This window comes from Hippocampus zosterae, chromosome 3 (genome assembly GCF_025434085.1).
Source record: "Hippocampus zosterae strain Florida chromosome 3, ASM2543408v3, whole genome shotgun sequence".
NCBI lineage: Eukaryota > Metazoa > Chordata > Actinopteri > Syngnathiformes > Syngnathidae > Hippocampus > Hippocampus zosterae.
Window position 1 is genome coordinate 17761106 of NC_067453.1, and position 21106 is coordinate 17782211.

General features: G+C 41.0%; 2 protein-coding genes across 7 annotated transcripts in view; one reads left to right on the forward strand and one right to left on the reverse strand.

The window, feature by feature from the left end:
- The window catches only part of LOC127598052 (tumor protein p53-inducible protein 11-like), an 823313-nt gene that overhangs the window by 191381 nt on the left and 610826 nt on the right, over nucleotides 1–21106 (forward strand). The window lies entirely within an intron of this gene.
- LOC127598041 (zinc finger protein aebp2-like) overlaps nucleotides 1–21106 on the reverse strand; it is a 34365-nt gene that overhangs the window by 1263 nt on the left and 11996 nt on the right. For 3 of the 6 annotated variants that reach the window (XM_052061541.1, XR_007961831.1, XR_007961830.1), the window contains 2 exons: nucleotides 19361–19474; nucleotides 18435–18464 (listed from right to left, as the gene is read on the reverse strand). In XM_052061541.1, coding sequence (XP_051917501.1) covers nucleotides 18435–18464; nucleotides 19361–19474 — 144 coding nt within the window. Of the gene's footprint in view, nucleotides 1–16945; nucleotides 17674–18434; nucleotides 18489–19360; nucleotides 19475–21106 lie in introns of those variants that run through there. The other 3 variants (XM_052061543.1, XM_052061544.1, XM_052061540.1) reach the window with 3 other exon arrangements.

Here is a 21106-nt window from a genome sequence, read left to right on the forward strand (position 1 = left end):
ACTGGACAGGCCATAAGGGACTGCATGTCAAGCTTGAACTATTTATGCTTTAGTAACTTTTGCACGAGAAACGATGAACAATTCTGTTTGACAAACAGTTGTACAAGCATTTGTGGCAGTCAGACTTGTGTATATTCACTTCAAATGCACATGAGTCCATTCATTTTCTATCCCACTTAATTCTTGGTAGACTCACAGGTGAGCCTGGCACCTATCGCAGTTGAGCAAGAGCTGGGGTACATGGAGCACATCGTAGGACAATTTCAAGTCTTCAATGAAGCTAACTTGCAAGCTTTTGGAAGGTGGGAGGAAGACGGAGTGCTCGGCACAAACTAAGCACGGGGAGAACATGCAAACTCTACTATGGGAGGCCATATCCCGGATCCCTATTGTAAAAATACAGTATATATATGTGACTGCTAATCATTCCAGGGTGTACCCTACATCTTGTGACAGACTTCAGCCCAGCCGTGACCATCATGACAAGGACCAGAAAAGAGGGATGGTGCGTTCTGTAGATAATGTGTGGAGTCGTGGTAAAATAGAGGAGGTCTGTATGGCTCATTAGGGAAGTAATGTAGTCAAAGTTGTTTGTTTTTAGACGGCATACTGAATGAGGTGAGGCTGAATCAACAACAGAATAAGTGCACTTCATAGAGGATAGTGAAGCTCCTTGATATGAAATGTACAAGTGTATTGGATTTTGTTTGTGTGTACCATTCATTAGTCGGAGATTTTTGGGAGTTGCATTGCAAGGGCACATATTCGTCTTCCTGTAGAAGCTTGTACCAGTGGGCCCGTGGGAGGCGGGTCTGCACTCTGCAGTGGGACGGCTTGGAGATAACTTGACGTCACAGCTTGAGTTGGGTTTCTTATCTCTCTCTGACAGCATGATTTTCCGATATGGAAAATTGAATTACGTGAAAGGAATGATGATGCAAATAAACATACGGTATACGAAGAAGGAAAATAAACAGAGATGAGTGCAGGAAGAGCTCAATTCACAGTTCACCGGATAATGATGCAAGAAAATGTGATTCAAAGAATATGGGGCAAGGATTGTCACTCCACTCAGGCGCACCTCCTCTAATGATAGACATTGTTGTGCGATAATTACATTCAGTCCCATCTCTTTTGAAGAACACAACTCATCCCAAAGGACTTCTTCCCCTCGATCTTGCTCCAAATCAGCAGACAACCACAAACATGCTTTTCATTACCGAGGGGGAAAGGAGGCTGTGAGAGTGCGGCTAAGGCAAATAAGGGGAAAAAAATCTGTGAAATTGCAGTCCTGCGAAAGAAAAACTGGCAATTACTCATTATATCGGTGACATATCATTTCCGCTGAAATGTCAGTGTTTGTTCAACTCAAATATGTGTGATGTCATCGTGGGATGAGGGTAAAACTGCTGCTCAAACTTGACCCAAAAAGAGAAGACTCAGTTGGACTCGATGGAGTCGAACATGCTCTTATGCGAAATATAATGCAGGTAGACGGCAGAGCTCTGCTGATGCTAATGGTTAAGTGAACCACAAAAGCTCAACATCTCCAAATTAGTCAAGTCAAAATGAACCAAAAGGGGGAAAAGAAAGTCTTCAGTGTCAGCAGCCAAGCAAGCACGATCATTAAGTGTTGAAGCAGCAATCCTAAAAGCAAACACAGTCATTTGTACAAGAGATGCATGTTAAAGGATGACACGTGATAGAAAAATGTAGACTGAAAATGCACCAATACAAGAGTGAGTTACGTTTTTTTTTTTGCTGCAGGATACAGAAAGTAGGAAGAGACATTGAATGGTTTTAAGAGGCAAAAAATACCTGAACTGTTAATCACTGGACAATAAATGGTGTGTACTCCAAGAACTCGGAAAGGAAACAGACAGGAGATAGAAAATGTATTGGACAAAAAAAAAAAAAAAGGATCACTTGGACCTGCATGGTGCAGAAAGGCAAAGGACAGATGGAGAGAATTGGGCAATTTCCATGTCCATCAAAGGACTTACAAAGGCTGAACAAGGAGTAAAAGCTTAGCCTGACACCAACATCAACAGTGACGCAAGCTCAGGAAGCCAGTCCAACAAATGTACAGTATACAAGAACATAACAGGTATGTCATAACATATATTCGATTTGCTTGGCCATTTTAGCTAGAATAAACATTGCAAACAACACATGAGCCAATGTTTGATACAGGTCCTCCTTTTTCAAAGAACTAAAGTAAAGTGATTTGTGGTCAGTGGTTGGATCGGCACAGTTGTACTTTCTACTGCAAAGCAGTTACACTGAGCAAGGCTCGAGTTCTTCACCTTGTTTGAGGCACCGAACCTAACCGATTCATATGCACGTTCATCGAACCCTTCATTCGTAAAAAATAAAAAAATATGATTGTCTACAAATTCAGGACATTAAAAAAAAACACATTTATTCAAAACTGAAAAAAGTCAATAAACTTATACGGCATAAGAATTGTTCTTTTTTTTTGTTTTTAATTGTATGACGTACTATCACGGGAGTCACGCTGTGACTACCAAGCGAACTAAATTTACCGCAGCACTGATTGGACAAGCAATGTCATATGATCATCTGCAGCCAGCGATGGCCAAGCGGGATAGTCAGAACGAATTGACATCTCGAGTCAGGTGTGTCTTAACCTCCATGGAAGAGGCTCCGTCGGACCCCTGAGACCGATACACGGAACCCCTGGGGTTCGATCGAACCCAAGTTAAAAACCACTACTCAAGACTGTGCCCATTTTGGGCGCACAAGTGCCTTTATTTCAGGTTTGGGTGACTGAAAAACTTCATAGGTTGCACAAATACAATCAGCCATTGGAGGCTGGGGAAGACTCCTTTACTCTCAAAACCATATTTACAATTTTATATGCCCTAATGGATGAAATATTGAAAATATTTGAGGACTTGTTGGTGCAAATGCCCAACTGTATATAGTCACCACAGATTTTCAGAAGACATTTTTTTTCCACGGTGCCAACATGCAGTTATGTGGAGGCATAAGAAAGACGCTAGACAAGTATTATCCATTTTTCCAGCATGCAGAGTTTGACTGAGAGCTGGGGTGTTGTTTCCATTGATTCAGCAGACACATTCATAGCGTTTGGAAGCAGAGAGAACTACCTGATTTTTCATGAATAGGGAGCTTTTTATATAACTGCTAGCTTGTACTTTGTACATCATCCATCCATCCGCTGATCAAAGTCCCAGGAACAAGTTTGCCGGTGAGGAGGCTGCCGCCATTCGTTGCCTTTTTGAGTCAGCCAGCTCGCACGGGGCTGTGCGTCATCACAACAGCTCAGCGTGTTTACAGTCAACTTGAGCATCAGTGAATACGCATGTGAAACCTGCATGGAGAGAAAACCTAAAGTCGTACAGTTTGCAGGGGCTGCCTGCGAAATGTGCCGCTGCAGCACTTTGGGAATATCATTAAAGTTCATATTCACAAACCCTGAATTAATGAGCAAACGTTGCCATCTGCCACCGAGCAGAAAATCTATCGTTTCAGAAAGTGAAGACATGCATTCACGCCATTAAGCGATCCTGAAAGGTCTGCTACACAAATCCGCCACTCAGTTTTCAGACATGTTAAGTGTGATGTATCGACAATTCAAAAAGTTAAGAGGTTATTCCCCTCGGAGGTATCAGTAATTGTGAGGTGAGGGACGCATCATTAACTTTATAGCACACGCTAGAGCCAGGCTACCTTTTAGCATTATGCAATTACTGAGTGATATTTTAGTGTTCCATGAGGGGGGGGGGGGCACCTTTGAAATGATGGACATTGTGGTGCTCCAAACCAAAAAAACACATCAAAATTGTGAATACACAAAGGGAGCAATAAAAGGGACACTGTAACAAGTCAATATATTGGAGCAAAAAGAGTGCACTGAAGTCATTTCCAAATATAAATTACTAATGAATATCAAAATTAAAAAGCAATATTATATGAAAATTATTAAAGGGTCATTGACAAAAAAGAAAAAAAAGTGGTGTATGCCTTTAAGACGCTGTACAGCGGTGCATGTTGAATGGATTCTGACACTCCATTAAGGGCGTTCTCATTCAGAGAAGTTAAGGGGAGTTGTTATGTCCCTATTCCCATGAAAAATTCATCTCCGTATCTCTTTCTTTGCATTTCCTTACGAACTAATTCATGCATGAGGACCGCTGAGGCTATTTTTACACCTGAAAAGGTTTTTTTAGCGCTTCTGCACAATGGGTGAAACTACTGCACACTGTGCAGCAAAGACTCAGTGGAGCGCAATAGAAACACATGAATGTTGCATGGGCGGATTATTGGTTGCGCGGGACTGTTGGCTGTGTGATCAGAACACAGCTGAAGAATCATCCCCAGCGGACGGCAAGCGATTCAGCACGAGAAAAAAGGAGTTGAGACAAGACATAAGCAAGAGGCGTAAAGGAAGGAGCAGCACATGTGAAAAATGGCTGTTGATTCCAGGATGGGTGATTACGACCAGACAAGGTGAAGTGGACATTGTGGGGAGAGGGAAAATTGGAAAGGCGTTCGTATGGAGTGCCAGAAAAGGGGAAAACGAAAGACAGGCGAGTGTGTGTGTCTGCTTTTGAGAACATCTGGGAGCCATCAGAGAGGTGGGTAACTCTGGACTCAGCTGGAAGCTCTCCTGGTTGTTGAGCTGCTGCATGTCCAGCTCGCACCTTTCCGCCAAAGACACAAAGAGGAGGAGGACGGCTACAACTCCTTTTACACACGTGTCAGACTACTGCCTTGTGCAGACTACACAAAAAAAGGAACAGCCACTAGGCATTACTGGAAACATCAACCTACTGTATTTTCCACACTAAAAGGCGCACTGGATTATGAGGCCCACCTTCAATGAATGGCCTATTTTGTAATTGTTTTCATACATTGGGTGCACCGCTTCATAAGACGCAATCTACAATGAATCCACTAGATGGAGCTACGCTGAAGGAAACTCCAACAGAACGATCAGATGTCAGTAAAACGTATTGAATAAAGCAGTGACACAGTTCACTTAACCAACAGCAAGTTATAACATTGACTTGTAAACGTTGAACTCTCTTGCGGCTGCTCTATTTCCGCGTTCAGCCGCGTCACCGAACGCCTTAACTTTGAACTTTGCGTTGTCGGCATGTCTCGAGCAAGGAGCCATATTGGGGTCGAAATATTACCGTAATGACCATACACAAGGCACATTACATTTTAAGGCGTGCTGTGAGCTTTTAAGAAAATGGAAGGCTTTTAGGTGCGCCTTTTTGTGCGAAAAATACGGTGCTTGAAGTAGGATAAACTAAAAGTAAATCAGCAAGGCAGCATTATGGTGGACTCACCAAGGGCCTCGTTTCTACCAATCACTTTGGTACGGCATGTCATGTCTTCCAACCACCGTGCTGCAACAGGTTTCATTTTATTGGTCCGAAAAGTGTTTTATTTATGACAAATAATGCACCTTTCTTTATTTATCCACGTCAGCAATGCAGAGTAGCAGGTAGAACAATTTAATGGTTTTCCATTAGTTCGCAAATGATACCTCTGCATCCATTCACGAGCGAATAATAGCTTGGCGTTTAAATAAAGAGTCTTCGACGATGCACTTTGAGTGCATGACATTTAAGTCAGTTGAGATGAGAAAACATTCTTTCAGGAGAGTCATCCCACTTTATTTGTCGGGGGTAAGGACTAAACTCTGCTGTAAATAGGAAAAAAAAAAACACTGCCATGACTGTCTATCTTAAAAGTTGAAACCGTGAACAAAGTTGCAGTTTTGCTCTCACAAATTCACCGATTCAGATTTACTTGATCAATTTGGTGGCATCTGGAGGCATTTCGGTGACCGTAAAACATTTTTAAGTGAGTTGAGGAGTTCTATTTCAACAAACGTGGTCCTTTGCCATCCTGCTGTATAATTTTTTATTTTTCAAAACTACTGTGTGATTGGCATAATCATGCTACATCTTTTCATTGGCCCAAATGATTCGTAAATTCGGCCTCAGTGCGGGAAAACTGTTGACTTGTTGCTCCACCTGCCAAAGTTAAACACTTGTACAGGTTTTTGAGCGATCAGACACATCGGATTCAAAGAAGAATTGAAATATGCACAATTAGTAAGTAAGAGTATTGTAGAGCTCCCCTCAATGTTTGTAACCTACTTGGCAGGTTGATGCCTTCCCATTTTTTTTATTCCATATTAAAGCTCCACTGTGGCTGTTCAGTGGTACAATTTAGGAATGTGATAAAGGTGGAGCAAAACACCTCTAGTCCTTTGATTGGTCAACATAAAAATATGAAAAGGCCATTTTTGTTTTGTTTGTTTGTTTATTGAACATAAAACATGTACAGTAATAATTTGACAGAAAATAAGGTAGATAAAAAAGTAAAAAGAAAGAAATCAGTCTTCATTCAACACAGTTATGTTCAAGGGAGTAGGATGAAGTAAAAAAACGTATCTAGTCCTACCCCGTTATGTGTTTATATCTACTAAATCATTTTTATATCAATCAGAAAAGAAAAAGTAAGAAGAAGTCTCCATTAAGGCTCATACCTTACCCTTAACCGTGATATTTTCACAACTTTTGGTTTGTATCGGGATTATATACATCCTCACCCTGGCACTCTTGTGTCAATTTTCTCTTGTATTCATAATGGATATTGCAATACCTTTCTCTATTTATCAACTTAGTTCTGATTTATCATTATATTTAATGTTTAGAATTTATCATTTTAACTCTGATTGGTGTAGGTTGTTTGTACTATTTTTTTGAATTTGTTTTTGAACTCAGCAAGCGATTTACTCATTTTTAGGTCCGTTTCGAGATTATTCCTCAGATTAACACCTTTGCTAGATACACTTCTTTTCTTGATGTTTGTTCTTGTTTTGAGTTTTTTGAATAAATTGGTACCTCTTAATTCATAGTTGCTTTCTCGAATTTCAAAAAACTTCTGAATGTTTTGGCAGAGCAGGTTATTGTGTGCTTTGTACATTAATTGGCGATTTTACAGTCGACCAGGTCATAAAATTTCATCGTATTTAATTTGATAAATAGTGGATTTGTGGGTTCCGTATATTTTGATCCATTAATAATTCGAATTGCTTTTTTTTTGTAGTTTGAGAATAGGGAGTGTGTTTGTTTTGCAGGCATTTCCCCATATTTCCACACAGTAGGTCATGTATGGTAATAATTTAAGAATTAATCGAAACCAAAATAGGGGACCTTGATGTGGAGATGATTAAAAGCAGTTTCGATTTGTAGTTTACAAATAGTGGCAGCGCACACCCACTTAAGTGTGTCATGATCTTCTTCCTCATTGAATTTATCGTTAGCTTAAACATCTCTCTGGGATTATGTCAAACTATTTATGTAGCGTAACTATGGCCCATCTGCGCTACATGATTAGGAAGCAATTTGGTCTCAGTTCAACACAGTCTAAATGTCAGCCATCAACTACAACTTAGCAGTAGCGAAGCTCATATGAAGCGACAAAAGCAATATCCTTGCATGCACCGGCACCAGCAACAAATGGCACACAAGAAGAGGAATTTCAGGAGGCAGTCTACCTCCAAAGATGTTCTTGCACGACTCCTCTACCTCTGTAGGCTTGCTTTGAAAACACAAACAGACATCCCGTTTCCTGTGTGGTTGCAGTGGTGGGAGCATATGGTGGCAGTCGTCCATGTCTTCACGAAAATGGCACGGCTCATGTGATGCTTTAGCGGAAATGTCAGTCACTGAGTCCCAGTGGTTGTGTAAAGGGCAGAGTTTCTTTCTCAATGGGAGCACTGACCACTATCCACCCAGCACACGAGTTCCCATAACTCGTCTCCATTTCATTGTTAAAACGGGCAGATGGACACCCATGGGTGAACTTGATGTGTTTAGACCGCAGAAACATCTTTGAAGCCTGATTTGAAACAGCTCAGCGGTGTTTACTTGTGAAGGCTTTTGTAGCTTTGTGAGGAAAGTCAATGTTCCAAATGTTCGGGGTCAGGAGAAAAATATAATTCCAAAAGACAAATGACGTTGGAAAATTACAAAATGCTTGTGTTTTCCGGCTAAAGCTGACTGAATGACTCAAAAATCAGACAGACCATCGGTCAATGATGACATGATGACAAGAAAACAATACGATTATCAATAGTCATGTTGTTCATTGCAGTGAGGCTTACAGAAGAGAGAGCGCCAACTTGCCTTTTAGGTTCCAGGAATGCTTCAGTGTGAATGTGCACTTATACATGCTCAATGTAAATCACATTTCTTAACATACAAGTACTGTCCTGACCCCATCTGACATGTTTACAACCGGCCCGACATCAGTATTCATTTCAGGGGCAGAAAATGTTTTTTCTTCACGGGCCATTTGCAGAATGCCACTTTACATCAAAGCTGTAGCATGTCCAATTTCTGTTTGCAATGCCTCTGTGAGGAAACGCATTCATGTGCAAATTGCTGTCTCTCTGTGGAAGAATGGTGACTAAAAGGTAAAAGGAGTTTGAAACCAAGCCCGGAAAATATGAATACTGCTGCTAAAATTAAAAGATAACGCATGACCTCATTTGCAATCTACTCTTTGTAACACCTTAGGACTCATTTCCTAAAGCATTATTGCGCCTTTTAACGATGACTACTTCAATCACGCTGTAATAGACAGTGGACAGAATGTTATGGATTGTCAATGAATACTGCATGTGTTTATTCGACGGTAGGCCAAGCGGTGACGAGCCATTTAAGCATGGAAGGTACACAGATTTACACAAACTGTGTGGCAAACATTTCAAAATAAAAGACGGATCGTATTTTCAACATTCCATTTGCACATCCACATAAATTATGGAAACAGTCCACATTTGAGCTCCTTTCACAATGCAATGGAGACCACTCTCATCTATTTACAGCATTATTGCAACGTACCGAGGCTGCAAATCTGACAGCAGGTTACGTTACATGATCTCCCCGCCCCCCCTGCGTATGTTCAGATCGATGTCAGGTCTAGGCATATGGTTTTACGATAGAATGACAATAATCAGTACAGGCAGAAAGCTGCTCATCTCCCAAGTGCCATAGCAGTGCCCCTCGGCCTTTTGTTTTAGTACAAATCGAAACTTGGTGAATCTAGTTGACCACACTTGCGTATTTAAAACAGATGGTATAAATGTAGACATTCTATGCGCCATTTAGTCCAAGAGAAAAAAATTAAATAAATCAGAAGGTAACATCACTGCGGCAATCACAAACAGCATCGCTGTAGTAATTCCTAAAACCGAAGAACTATGCACAAGGCACTGCAGGCACTGCAGAGGAACCATCAAGTCACAAGTCTAAGATTTTATAATCCGGAACTCAACTTCAGAAAATAGATGATCCTGAATTCACACGAAACTTTGGCCATCATGAATGACATCATACATCACAAAAACACAAGCCCAAGCAAGTAGATAATGATTAAATCACACCGGTGTGGGTTTGGGGTTTTCTAAAACTATTAATATCAACTCCAAGGCCAGTCACAGAGTTAGCAAAACTAAAAGCACAATCACCGATTTGCAGTGAGTTTGTACATTTGTAACAAACACTTTGCAACAGAATTAGGACAACCCGCTGCCCAGGTCTCTTTTTCCAAAACTGTAAATGTAACCCATTGTGATGCGCTCAATTTCCAAACGTATAATACAGGAAGTGTGAGAAGAGTAATACTTAGAGGAGGCTGAGGAAGAAGACGTGGAGACGAGGAAGCAAGAGTGAGAAAAGGAAGAGGACAAGAAGATGGAGGAGGATGGAGAGGAAGAAATAGAATTACTGATGACATCAGAGCTACAATAGTGGACCATGTAAATCAACCATGGAATGACCCAGATGGACGCCAAGAGTTGTTTTTTTCTCTCTCTCTCTTTATTCGTGAAATTACTGCTTTGGTCAGGTTGACATGGAAAAACACAGTATTGTGTTGGTTTTATGTTGACGGTAGTGAAGACCTTGAGCAAATAAATAAATAAATAAATTAATTAATTAATTGGAATTTGGATCCCCGAATGTTTATAGAACTACGACTAAAGTATGACCTCAAACTGACATTGCCCACAGTGTGCACAGAGAAAGCAAAAGCCAGATGGTTTTCATTCTTCCCATCAGCGTGTAGTTGGTGCATTTTTTGCTTATAATATGATGGTTTGTGTTTATTGATCGATCGAAAAAAATCCAAAAGGTTTGAAGAGTTATGCAAAACTTAAAAATATTTGCTGTTGCAAGAGTACCACAATGATTTGCCAGTTTGGTGAAAGATTTTCTTGTGTGCATGAAAAGTTTTGCAAAAATAGCCAACAGTTACAAAAATGCATGTTTTTTTCTGATGCCTTAAGCACGTCAGAAAAAAAAGCATTTTTCGAAATTAGAATGAAACCGAGGGCACCCCAGCAGAATGTGTGTGACTACGAATTTTTCACGTGAATCAAAGGTGAAGGATTTGTACTTGATCTAATGCACTGACCCTGGCTCTCATCCTGACTCTCCTTTCGCCTCTTCATTTGCAGCACCCCCCACCATTGCCATCTTGAAGAGGTAGAGCAGCGACGACAGTGTCGTTAAAGAGTACAGGGAACCTCATCCTCATCATTGTCATCATCAGCCAGATAAGGAGAGCCCGACTTGAGCCGTGTCCGTCCCAATCAGGCTGGCTGACAGTCACAAATGCATCTCTTATTCACTCTACTCATCAATTATACACAGGCCAAAGGAGCCCTGAGAGGAAGGAGGCTACAAAATGGCCCTGTGTGCGCGGCCCCGCCCCTACTGCAGCACATCGCGGCACTCTGTGCACAGCCCTCGTCGTCAGCGCTCTCCTGTGCTCCCTTGGAGAGCAGGAGGCAGCTTGTCATCATGCCTTTAGCCAACGCAGATATGCGCACAACATTTCATGATGAGGTGAAGGTTACATAACCTGGCCAGCAACGACACGATTTTGGAACAGCCGACATCTGGGGACTGGTCATCGTCAAAACATGCCACGTTTTACGTAAATGCAAGATTTAATCTCATTGGTTGCTTACTCCTGAAACAAATTGCACGCCAAAACTTGACCGATGGACATACGTCCCACGAATGTAACAGTACAACAGGATGACACGTGAAATTGACAAGACCCGCTTTCTTTGAGTTGAGTGAAGGACAGTAATGCTTGCAGCATATAACTGCTACCCGTGAAAAGGACAAAGTTAAGCCACGATTCCATGACACTTTATGATGCTAATTCCTGACAAGCACAGCTGCTGCCCATCCATTCATGACTGATCGGGAACACAGGCCTTTTCCATATCTGCAAATGCAGCTGGCTTTGGGAGAGCCCGTTCAAAGACATGGATGAAGGAGGAAGCCTCCATGCCAGAGCTAGCGTGACATGGCCATGTGTGTGTGCGTGTGTTTATAACTGGACAGACAACAACCACTACTTTAGGTAATCTGACCTGAGCAGGCAGACAAACACAAACCTGGTGAGTCAGCTGGACCCTACAAGCTCAGGCCAACAGCTTCATTTGCACGATATTCGACTGGGACAAGCAGCCTGACAATGTTCGATCGTGTACTTTGTTCATCTCATTCATATCTCAGTAATTTCATGTCTCTAGGGTACTCAACATTTGGATGAGTGAATTCAGCGGTGACACAACCAACCACATCAATGAGTTCACTAACCCAGCATTAGGTATACATGCATGAGACGAAGATCATTCCCAGTTCTGTCAGAGAGGGGGAGAACTGATTTAACAAGTTTTTTTTCCAACTACTGATTTTGTCTTTTAATCCCTGTGACAAAGTTAATTTTGTGAAAGAAGATACAAGTCTATGCAAGAATAAATCTGAATGATTGCATTTTGTGGACGGCGACAAAACCACCCATGATGTAAACGCACTGCTGTGCAAACAATCAACACAAAGAGACAATTACAGACATAAACGCCAAACAAATCTCCTTTGTGGTGATGGACATCATTATTTGATATTGCTTATTGTGAAATGGCACTGGAGAAACAATGCGTCCATTCCAAGGCAATAATGACAAGAGAATGGGAGAAGACGTCACAGAGAAGAGAGAACCTGGAGCAATTCTCAGAAATTGCTCAAGTGTAGTAAAAAAAATGGGGGGCCATGAGGAAAGTACACCAAGCCAATCACATTTGAAGTGCGTTTAATAATCGGAGAAATAATGAGGGAGGGAGGAGCTTCACTTTAGATAGCAATTAGACCGCTTCAATTGCTCAGCTGACGCCTCCGTCACCGTGAAGTGCGCCTGATAGCGAGCAATCACATTTGTGAAACCTGACAAATCGATACTCCGTGTCGCTCCCTCCATCTTTTTCAACCCTCCACATGCCGAGTGGCACGCTCCAAACACAGACCGACCTGTCCCGCGTAGTGCGCGGTTCGGCGAGAAATTCTGGACAATCGCCAAGTGGTTTTGCTGCGATTCATAATGTGAACTTCGTCACGACGCAGATAATGATGTGTTTTACCCTAAAAATATTATACAGTAGGTTCATTTCTACCCGTGAAGATAAAGCTAAATGCAAAGAACACCTGCCACTGAAATACAGGGTGCAGTTCGTAAAAGGGGGTACACACACCTTTATTCTTACATGTTTCCTCTCTTTGTTAAAATAGTGTTCACTGCTTCCTTGACAATCAGGCCATGTTTTTTGTGGTTCGATAAACATTAATATAGTATACTGTACATAGAGCATTAAAAAACGATTTTTCATTGCAGCACGTCACTTGTTGTGCGGTGTTCAGTCGCTTGGTGTGTGGCAAACTGAATGTTTTTCTTTTTCGTTTTTTTGCCATGCTCAACTTTCCACATTCATGTTTTGCCCTGGATGTGCGGCAGGACTTACAGTACGTGTTGCACATTACAATTGTAACACACACAAAACATTTAAGTTTCCCTGAGGCTGCAGAAGTGGTGAAACAGATGCAACATTATCCCCATATAGCTACATCTGTCCTTCAGAGGAAAGTGTTGGGGGCACAATGCATCTGCACTGTTTCACGGAAGGGAGTGGAGAAGCCGATGCCAATATGCCTTCACTAATTGGTGCTCCCGAGGGCCTAAATTCACAACGGAAACTCATGGGAGGAAAAAAAGAAGAAGAACCCCCCCCACCACACACACACACACACACACACACACACACACACACACACACACACACACACACACACACACACACAAACAGCTCAGGCTAACTATTTCTGCATTTGTCATTACTACACAGTGTGCTGCAATCAACCTGTTTGCCGTTCCTGCCCCAAACAGTCTAAGAATGTTAACAAGTCAATTTGACATCATGGACAACAAGGAACCAATTCACATACAAGAAAGCAGAACAAATGTTTGGATTTGATTCTTTTTTTTTGCATATGATCATCAACTGCTCAATTCTTTAGAATCTACATTGAATGGTCAAGCTCTTAATAGCACATAAAGCAGAGGATAAACGAGGTACGATAAATACATGTATTTCTGCACAATCTCTGAACATAGAACAGAATTATGAGTTTGAACAACAAAAGTAAAGACACAAGCCCATTTAATGTTACGGTTGCATTTTCTTTCTTCCACAAAGCGCTGATGACACAATGTGGATATGACGAAATACTGCCTATAAATAAAAGCAACTGCAATGGCTCAGCTGCGCCGTCTGATGTAAAAGCAGCATAAGGGAAAGTATGTTGGTAAAATGGCCAAAGGGGCCATCCAGCACAGTGGCACATAATCTGCCAGCTGAAATGAGAAATGGGCAAACGCAATAGCAGAGCTCGACATTAACTCATTCACAGAGAGGCCATACCATTGCTTGCAGGTCAACTGTTACGACCGCTTACATGGTCTCCTCAACCTCAGTCTTTCAGGGCATGAGTGTTTCTAATTCCATGTCAGTGTACAGTTGATCAGACCGATCGTAATGGGGAACCATCTTTTACAGCTTCTATTTGTGAGAAATAATGACAGTACATGTTCAACACAACCAAGCAGATCACAACACTTCACTTGCACCACTGTAGTCATGCAACGCTACTGTTGTACATGTTTTATGTTTCCAAGATGCAAACTATAAAATGCAGCGGTGTGAACCCAAAACAAAAAAGTATGACACAATTGAATGATCAATTTTACATTATTCAAATGTTTTAACAAAGACCCATAAAGTCCTCAGGTTAATACTGTATGCAATTGTCATTGATTCAATGCAGCTTTTCACCAAGTCATATACTGCGTAGAGAAATGGTTTCAACTGCCACCACGTGTGTAGCGCAGTGAGGCCCACCAATGGATCATTCCGGAGCAAATGTGAGCCAAGTTGCGGATGGTTTTCAAGTTTTAATCACTGAACACGAGAAGCAACGGATACCTCATTCTGCAAATTCCATTCAGCCTTTGGTCTTGTGGTAGCTCAATGGAGGCTTTAAGAGGGAGTCCACAAGTGAAAGCGTATATCAATCAAGTGTTCCCCTTTCAAGGAAGGAGCGTGCCCATCAATCATGATGATCAGGATTTGGCGTCAGTGTGATAGTTGATCGCCTCAAAACAACACTGGCCTTCCACTCATCATTCCGTTCACTCAAGATTAAGTATAGAAAAGCCTCAGAAACAATGTGCTTTTGTTTCAATTGCAATCTCCTTCAAATAATTCTCTTGGATCTTGACTAAGTAGACTCCTTTCAAAAAAATAAAATCATGAAATGCAATAAAATGCACAGAAAAGTTCTAGGTCATGGTCAATACATGTAAAATATTCAAGATAAGATATCCTTTATTCGTCCCACAATGGGGAAATTTACAGCCTCCAGCAGCAAGAATGTATGTAGAAAGGAGAAAGAGAAAAAAAAACAACAAACATCTTTCAATTAAATACAATATGAACACAAATGGATAAAAATTATTATTATTATTATTATGATTGTTATTTTTTATTCATCAGCCTGACAGCAGTCGGTAGGAACGAGCGTCGGTATCTCTCCTTCTTGCAGCGCGGGTGTAACAGTCTCTGGCTGAAGGAGCTACCAAGTGCTTTCAGGGTGGGAGGGACTGGCCATCATAGCTTTTAGCTTAGTTGGCATCCTTCTGTTGCCCACCTCCTCCAGAGTGTCAAGGGAGCAACCCAGGACAGAACTGGCCTTCCTGACCAGTCGCTCCAGTCTCTTTCTGTCCCGGGCCGAGATGCTGCCTGACCAGCAGACAATGCCATAATGGATGGCCGAGGCCATCACCGAGTTATAGAACGAGTTTGGGAATGATATCATGGAATTGTCCGGAATTGTTTGAATATAATGTGGGCTGAGTGCCCAGATCCTTTGAAAAATAACAAGAATACATTTGTTTGCCAGTTCATTGCAAGTCAGAGTAATTTCAACTCCAAAAGAGAGTCATTTGGTTGACTCAAGTTCACATCGGCGCCACCCACGCACGCACACAGTAATCTGAACCTTTTAAGGGCTGCTGGAGGGGAAAAAAAAAATGATTCTCAGCATAGATGCGGAACAATACTTCACAATGGAGAGGCAGAGCACCAAATAAGATTTATTAGCTGTGACGATATGCATGATCATTACCAAGTAAGCGTAACGAACCTTTATGCAGATTAGAATACTACTTTGTCACACACAGATGGTCAGTAATTAACCCAGAACATGATCTCCCCCACCATCCCGCTTCAATTACCACTCATAGCTTTACAAACCTGCAAATAATACTTGTAAATGATGTGGAGCATGTGAGCGAGGGTCCTTCATTGTTTGTGAGAAATAGGTTAATCTTTAGAATTTAGGGGCCTTAAGCATTTATTACTTTTGCGTTAATTGGTACGTTTATTATTGGAGTGGTGGAGTTCAGGCGGCACGCGACGTCAATGCATGGGAGTGGCATCACATCGTGGCTGCAGAAGTAGTCTGGGTGCGATTCAGATTGTGTTTTATGTGAAGTTACGTAGTGACAGTTACTGAGCATAAGGCCTTAAATTCACAACCCAAGTGTGGCACTTTGTCTTTCAGAAAAAAAAGGAGCATCAAACAGAAGATATGACAAAGTATGTTATCTGTATACATGTTGCTAAGTGCGCTTAGTCAATGTCATTTGTGAGTGTGAGTTAATTTAATGTCATCTTTGTTAATAATCCTACGGTTGGGTTCACTTATTACTCCTCTGTATTTTTTTTTTCTCTTTGAAAACACAAGCACATGTTGGCGCACACAAAGTGCAAAGCCACTGAATAATAGAAGAGCAAGGCATATTTCCTTCTTTCTTGTTGTTTTAGCTTTGGATTAATGACAGGGGATATGTTTTGTTTTGCTCAACTATTTATTCTAAGTTGTGAACATGGAAATTACATTTTATTTTAGTTCGGATTTTCGTTTTGAACAGTATTCCAGCATGCGGACTGACTGGCCTTAAATGGAACATGGCCCCATTTAAAAAAATATGTGTGGGCCTTTATTTATAAAAAACTTTAATAGCCTTGTATTTCAGTACCCACGCGGTATACTGAATTCTGCATTACTAACACTTGCATGCTCTACATTCAAACGTTCACTCCACCCACCTTCTTTACTGCAAATTGAATACATGAACGTGCCATCATCAACTCCATTAGAGCTCAAGTTGAATGAAGCCCATATGCGGGAAGAGACAAATGGACAAGCTAATAAAGAGCAGCAGAGCAGACCTTCCCCTGAACTCAGTTTTCAGCTGAGGCCGACAGGGGTTCTGCCTGCTGGCCGAATCATTAGCTTGTTCACAGCACGTTCCCAAAGCGTTTTGGCTCGAGAATGCCAAATAAGGCAACCAATTCCTCCTATGTAAACACAATGGAGGTATTGCTTCTTTCTGGCACTTCCACACCTCGCACCCTCGTAATTAAAAAAACGACCTCCATTTGTCAACTCTCGTTATGGCCCTTGTTTTATTAGAAACACAATACCCCACTGAAACAGGACAACAGATAGTAGAAAACAGGACCAGTTTAAAAGGAATTCAGATTGCTGAAACAGTTGATTGGTAAGGAATCGGACATACACAATATATGCATATTGGAAACCGGGGAAGTGAAAGAGGTGAGGTGCAATTTGGTATGCCGGTGCTTATCAAGTCTCTTTTTGATAAAGTTGGTCATCGCAAAGCATCATCAGCAGTTATTGCTTCTGTCACATGTATATAGTTCCCACGGGTCAACGCAGCCAGTCAAAATTACTCCATTACGACAGTATATATTTAATACTGCTTAAGACCATCTAAACACTTCAAGTGTCCTCACTACTGACAATTAAAATAGCTTATCACAGTAAATACGGTGACATTGCTCACACAAATACACAACCATGACCAAATTGTTTAAGTTATAAAAATAAGTTACAACTTTGCATACTTCATTTTTTACAAAAACACTGAAAATGTTTGTTCCACTACACAGTTGTGAGAACATTGGGTATGAGGAGAAAGTATACTTTTCAAATTCTTTTTTTTTTTCAAAAAAAAAAAATCTCCAGAGTTCCTGATGAAGGCAAGTTGTTCAAATTGTTCCATGTGCCATTCCAGAGAACGACTGTGGCGCGTGTCCGATCCTAATTAACTTCTAAAACCAAGGAATAAAAATTCAGTCCAGAGACGTCTCCTTACAGGCTGAGTGAAATGTGAGAGAGAGTGAGAGATGTTTTTAGTGAGGAATGACCGATTACAATTAAAAACATGAGCAATGTTGGTCGATTGTGCTCTGACAATCTTTATTTTATTTCACGCATTTAGTGCTGAACTATTTTAGTCTATGTAAAATGAACAGGGTGTCCCACAAGTCTCCATATACAAATAATGCATTTCATACATACGGTTCAAACATATACTTATTTATGTTTAAGATAACCTAGGGTATGGATTTGAATGAAGAGCAACAAATTGAAATCATCCATACAGAGCACATAATATAAAAAATGGTGGCTGTCAAGAGACGTTATTTTTCCTATGGGGCACCCTGTATTATTAGCTTCGTTTTCAGAAAGACTTTTACTAATGACCACGAATAGTCGAGTGAGTCAAGTAGTAGACCAACCCAGTAGTACAGTATAGGGCGGCCTGCCCTGCAAATCTGTGTATTAATTGACACCCATTGAAATGAGTGCAGTAGTTTTTTTAAATTATTTTTTTTAAACACCGAAAATTCCTCAAAAGACACCGATACATTTTCAACATGCTTTTTCTCCACCCACCCTCCATTAAATATTTTTTTAAAAACAGCAAAAGTACAGTACGGCAATACATGTATGTTCGGGTGATATATTTTGCTTAATTGATTTTAAAATTAATTTTAAAATGATCTAGTAGTATCATTTGTGAAATATTTTATGTACATACCACCATGATGACTGTCTGAAGTGGATGAAACTTACCTCTGCTTTAGTCGCTTCTGTGGAAGCGCTCTGGAAAGATATGGAAAGAATTGTCTTGAAAGAGAAAGTACACAAAGTGAATGGGATCTTGTGGTAATCAATTTCAACAATGTGTTTACATTGTCTCACGTAATTTACTTACTTCATAACTAAACATTACCTAAGGTCAGAGTATGAAAACAAGTGTTTCATCTCATCTTGACAATTGACAATGATGCAACATTTGGGCCTCCAATGCCACGCCTGTAAAGATTTATGGTCAAAATAAAATTGAAGGCGCTGCAACTGTTCTTGATATTAACTTCCATGTAGGCACTGATCATCTCACTGACACATTTGCTGTCAGAGACAATCTCCTTTGTTTCTGGATTTAATGTGATGAAACAACCTGGAAATACACCCACTGAGGTGTGACAATTACCCGGATACTGAACTGTGAAACCACAGTCCACTAGGATTGACCGACACCGAAGCATATTCAGGTGCAGTTAGGATCTATCAGCCTTTTTGTTTGCATTGTATATATCCTTTAGTTCTTATTCCTATTTTCAGTTCCTGTTTGAGAAATCACTTTTAGCTATGTTGTCGTTTCTATAAAGGCAAACCCGTTTCTTAAAGGGTCTTGCAGAACTGCAGACAAACATACTCATGTCATCATGAAGTCTTTGTAAGATGTCTCTACTATGTTTAAAAAACATTTGATTATATTACTATATCTCTCTCTCTCTCTATATATATATATATATATTACTGCATACGTACTGTAATTGGACAGGTTGTGGGAGCATTCATAAAATTGAGCTACTGACAAAGGCTGACAAACTATAGGAGGGGCTGGCAGCAGGGAACCGGTGCCCCCTGGTGGCTCTGAAAGCTGAACCAAGTCAAACATTATGTTACTTCTGTGGTATCACACAGATTTTCACCTGTATATGTTGGGGTCCAGCAGCATGGCGGTTTCCTGCGGCAACTGGGATAAGTGCACCACTTTGGTCTTCAGCTGAGGCCGCTCCGTTTCATTCACCCACACGTCAGGCAGACTGGAAGGAAACACATCCAGGGAACATGTACCGGTAGTTAAGCGTGAAAGAAATGGACAAAGAGGCCCTTCAGTCGCGGGAATGTTAACACCTTTCTCTGTATGAGGGCACGCGCCTTTGCCCAGACACACAAACAAATACAGGAGCTGATTTGGAAACAAGAAGCGACAAACATCATACCAATTTAAATCTGCATGTGACCCAAGTGCACATGAAACTACTTAGAGCACTTATTAATGAGATGCGGCAGCAGAGCAAAAAGTCTTTTACTATCTTTGAGACGAAGGTGAAGGGGGATGACAAGCTCACACAAATGCACAGGGTGGCTTGCAGTGCTCAGCTGCACCTTACTGTACCCACGTCAGTGCGGTCCCCTTGAAAGGAGGGAGTGTGTGCGCTTCGGCGTGGCATGGGCGCTTGCAGAAGACGGAAACAAAGAGCTAAGCGAGTCGACTGTGCCCCCCCCCCCCCCTCCCGCACCCTATCCCTCTCAGCCCACCCTCTTCTCCACCCCCAGCATTCCCCTCGTCACTAAGTGCGTCATCACTGGAGCCCCCTGAGACACACGCACACACGCACACGCACACGCGCACACACTCTCTGCCAAATCGCTTATTCACATGCTTTAATCAGTCTGTTTGGCGTGAAGGTAGTTCACATGCAGTGCATTTAGGCCACTGGAGGAAGAGTGTAGAAAAAAAAATAATCATCATCATAAAAATGTAGGAAGTGTTTTACTAAAGGTCAGGGAAAGGACATAGGAAATGTATACCTGAAGTTATTTCATTTGCATTTCTTGTATTTGACTGTCAGCAATTATTTGTTTGCCATCTTCAAAATCCTGCAGGTCAAACAAGTCACACGATGCAAATTCTATGAATAATATTGAATGTTAACAACTAACCGTAAGAATTATTTAAGCTTAACCTGTGCTCCGGCTTCCCATTGAAACAGAGGGCTAACATGATAAACTTCAGCTGCTACTGTCATGCTGAGTTAATTCATAAGGCAAGGTCAGCGAAAAAAATAATACTTCACTCTAAAATAGGCCAGCGTTTGATCATAAAAACAAAATGCTGGTCTCTGGGCATGTGTCCACCGACATGATGAAAATAAAAAGAATAAAAAATTTACAACGCGTACAATGAGGTTGGGAGTATTTTAGATAATTTATTTGTGGAGTTGCCTCAAAAAAGAACAACTGATCTGAAATTAATCAAGATGATTTATGGTTAGACTTTGAACTTTTAAGTAAGGTTTTCAAAAGTATTTACGTCTGTTCCAAAACACATTACACATTTCTGTGACATGTAACTAAAATTAAACGCATTTAGGAGTTGGACGAAACATAATTTGCAGCCAATGGCTGGCTAAAGTCAACAGACCATGGCTATCATCAAATGATTTCTTTCATAGTATTAAAACGTATGTTCAGATATGTCTCTCACTAGGTCCAAATACTTTTGAGCATTAAATGTAGTGGGGTATTTTTTTCCCTGAATCAAAATGAAGTCAAAGTCAATGTTTAAACTTTCATCATGCCTGGATCATTTTGCTTAAGGTTTTAAAGTGACTCTGAAAATACAATTCCTGAACTTTTCGAAAAGCGCCATATTTCAATTTGAATTCCAG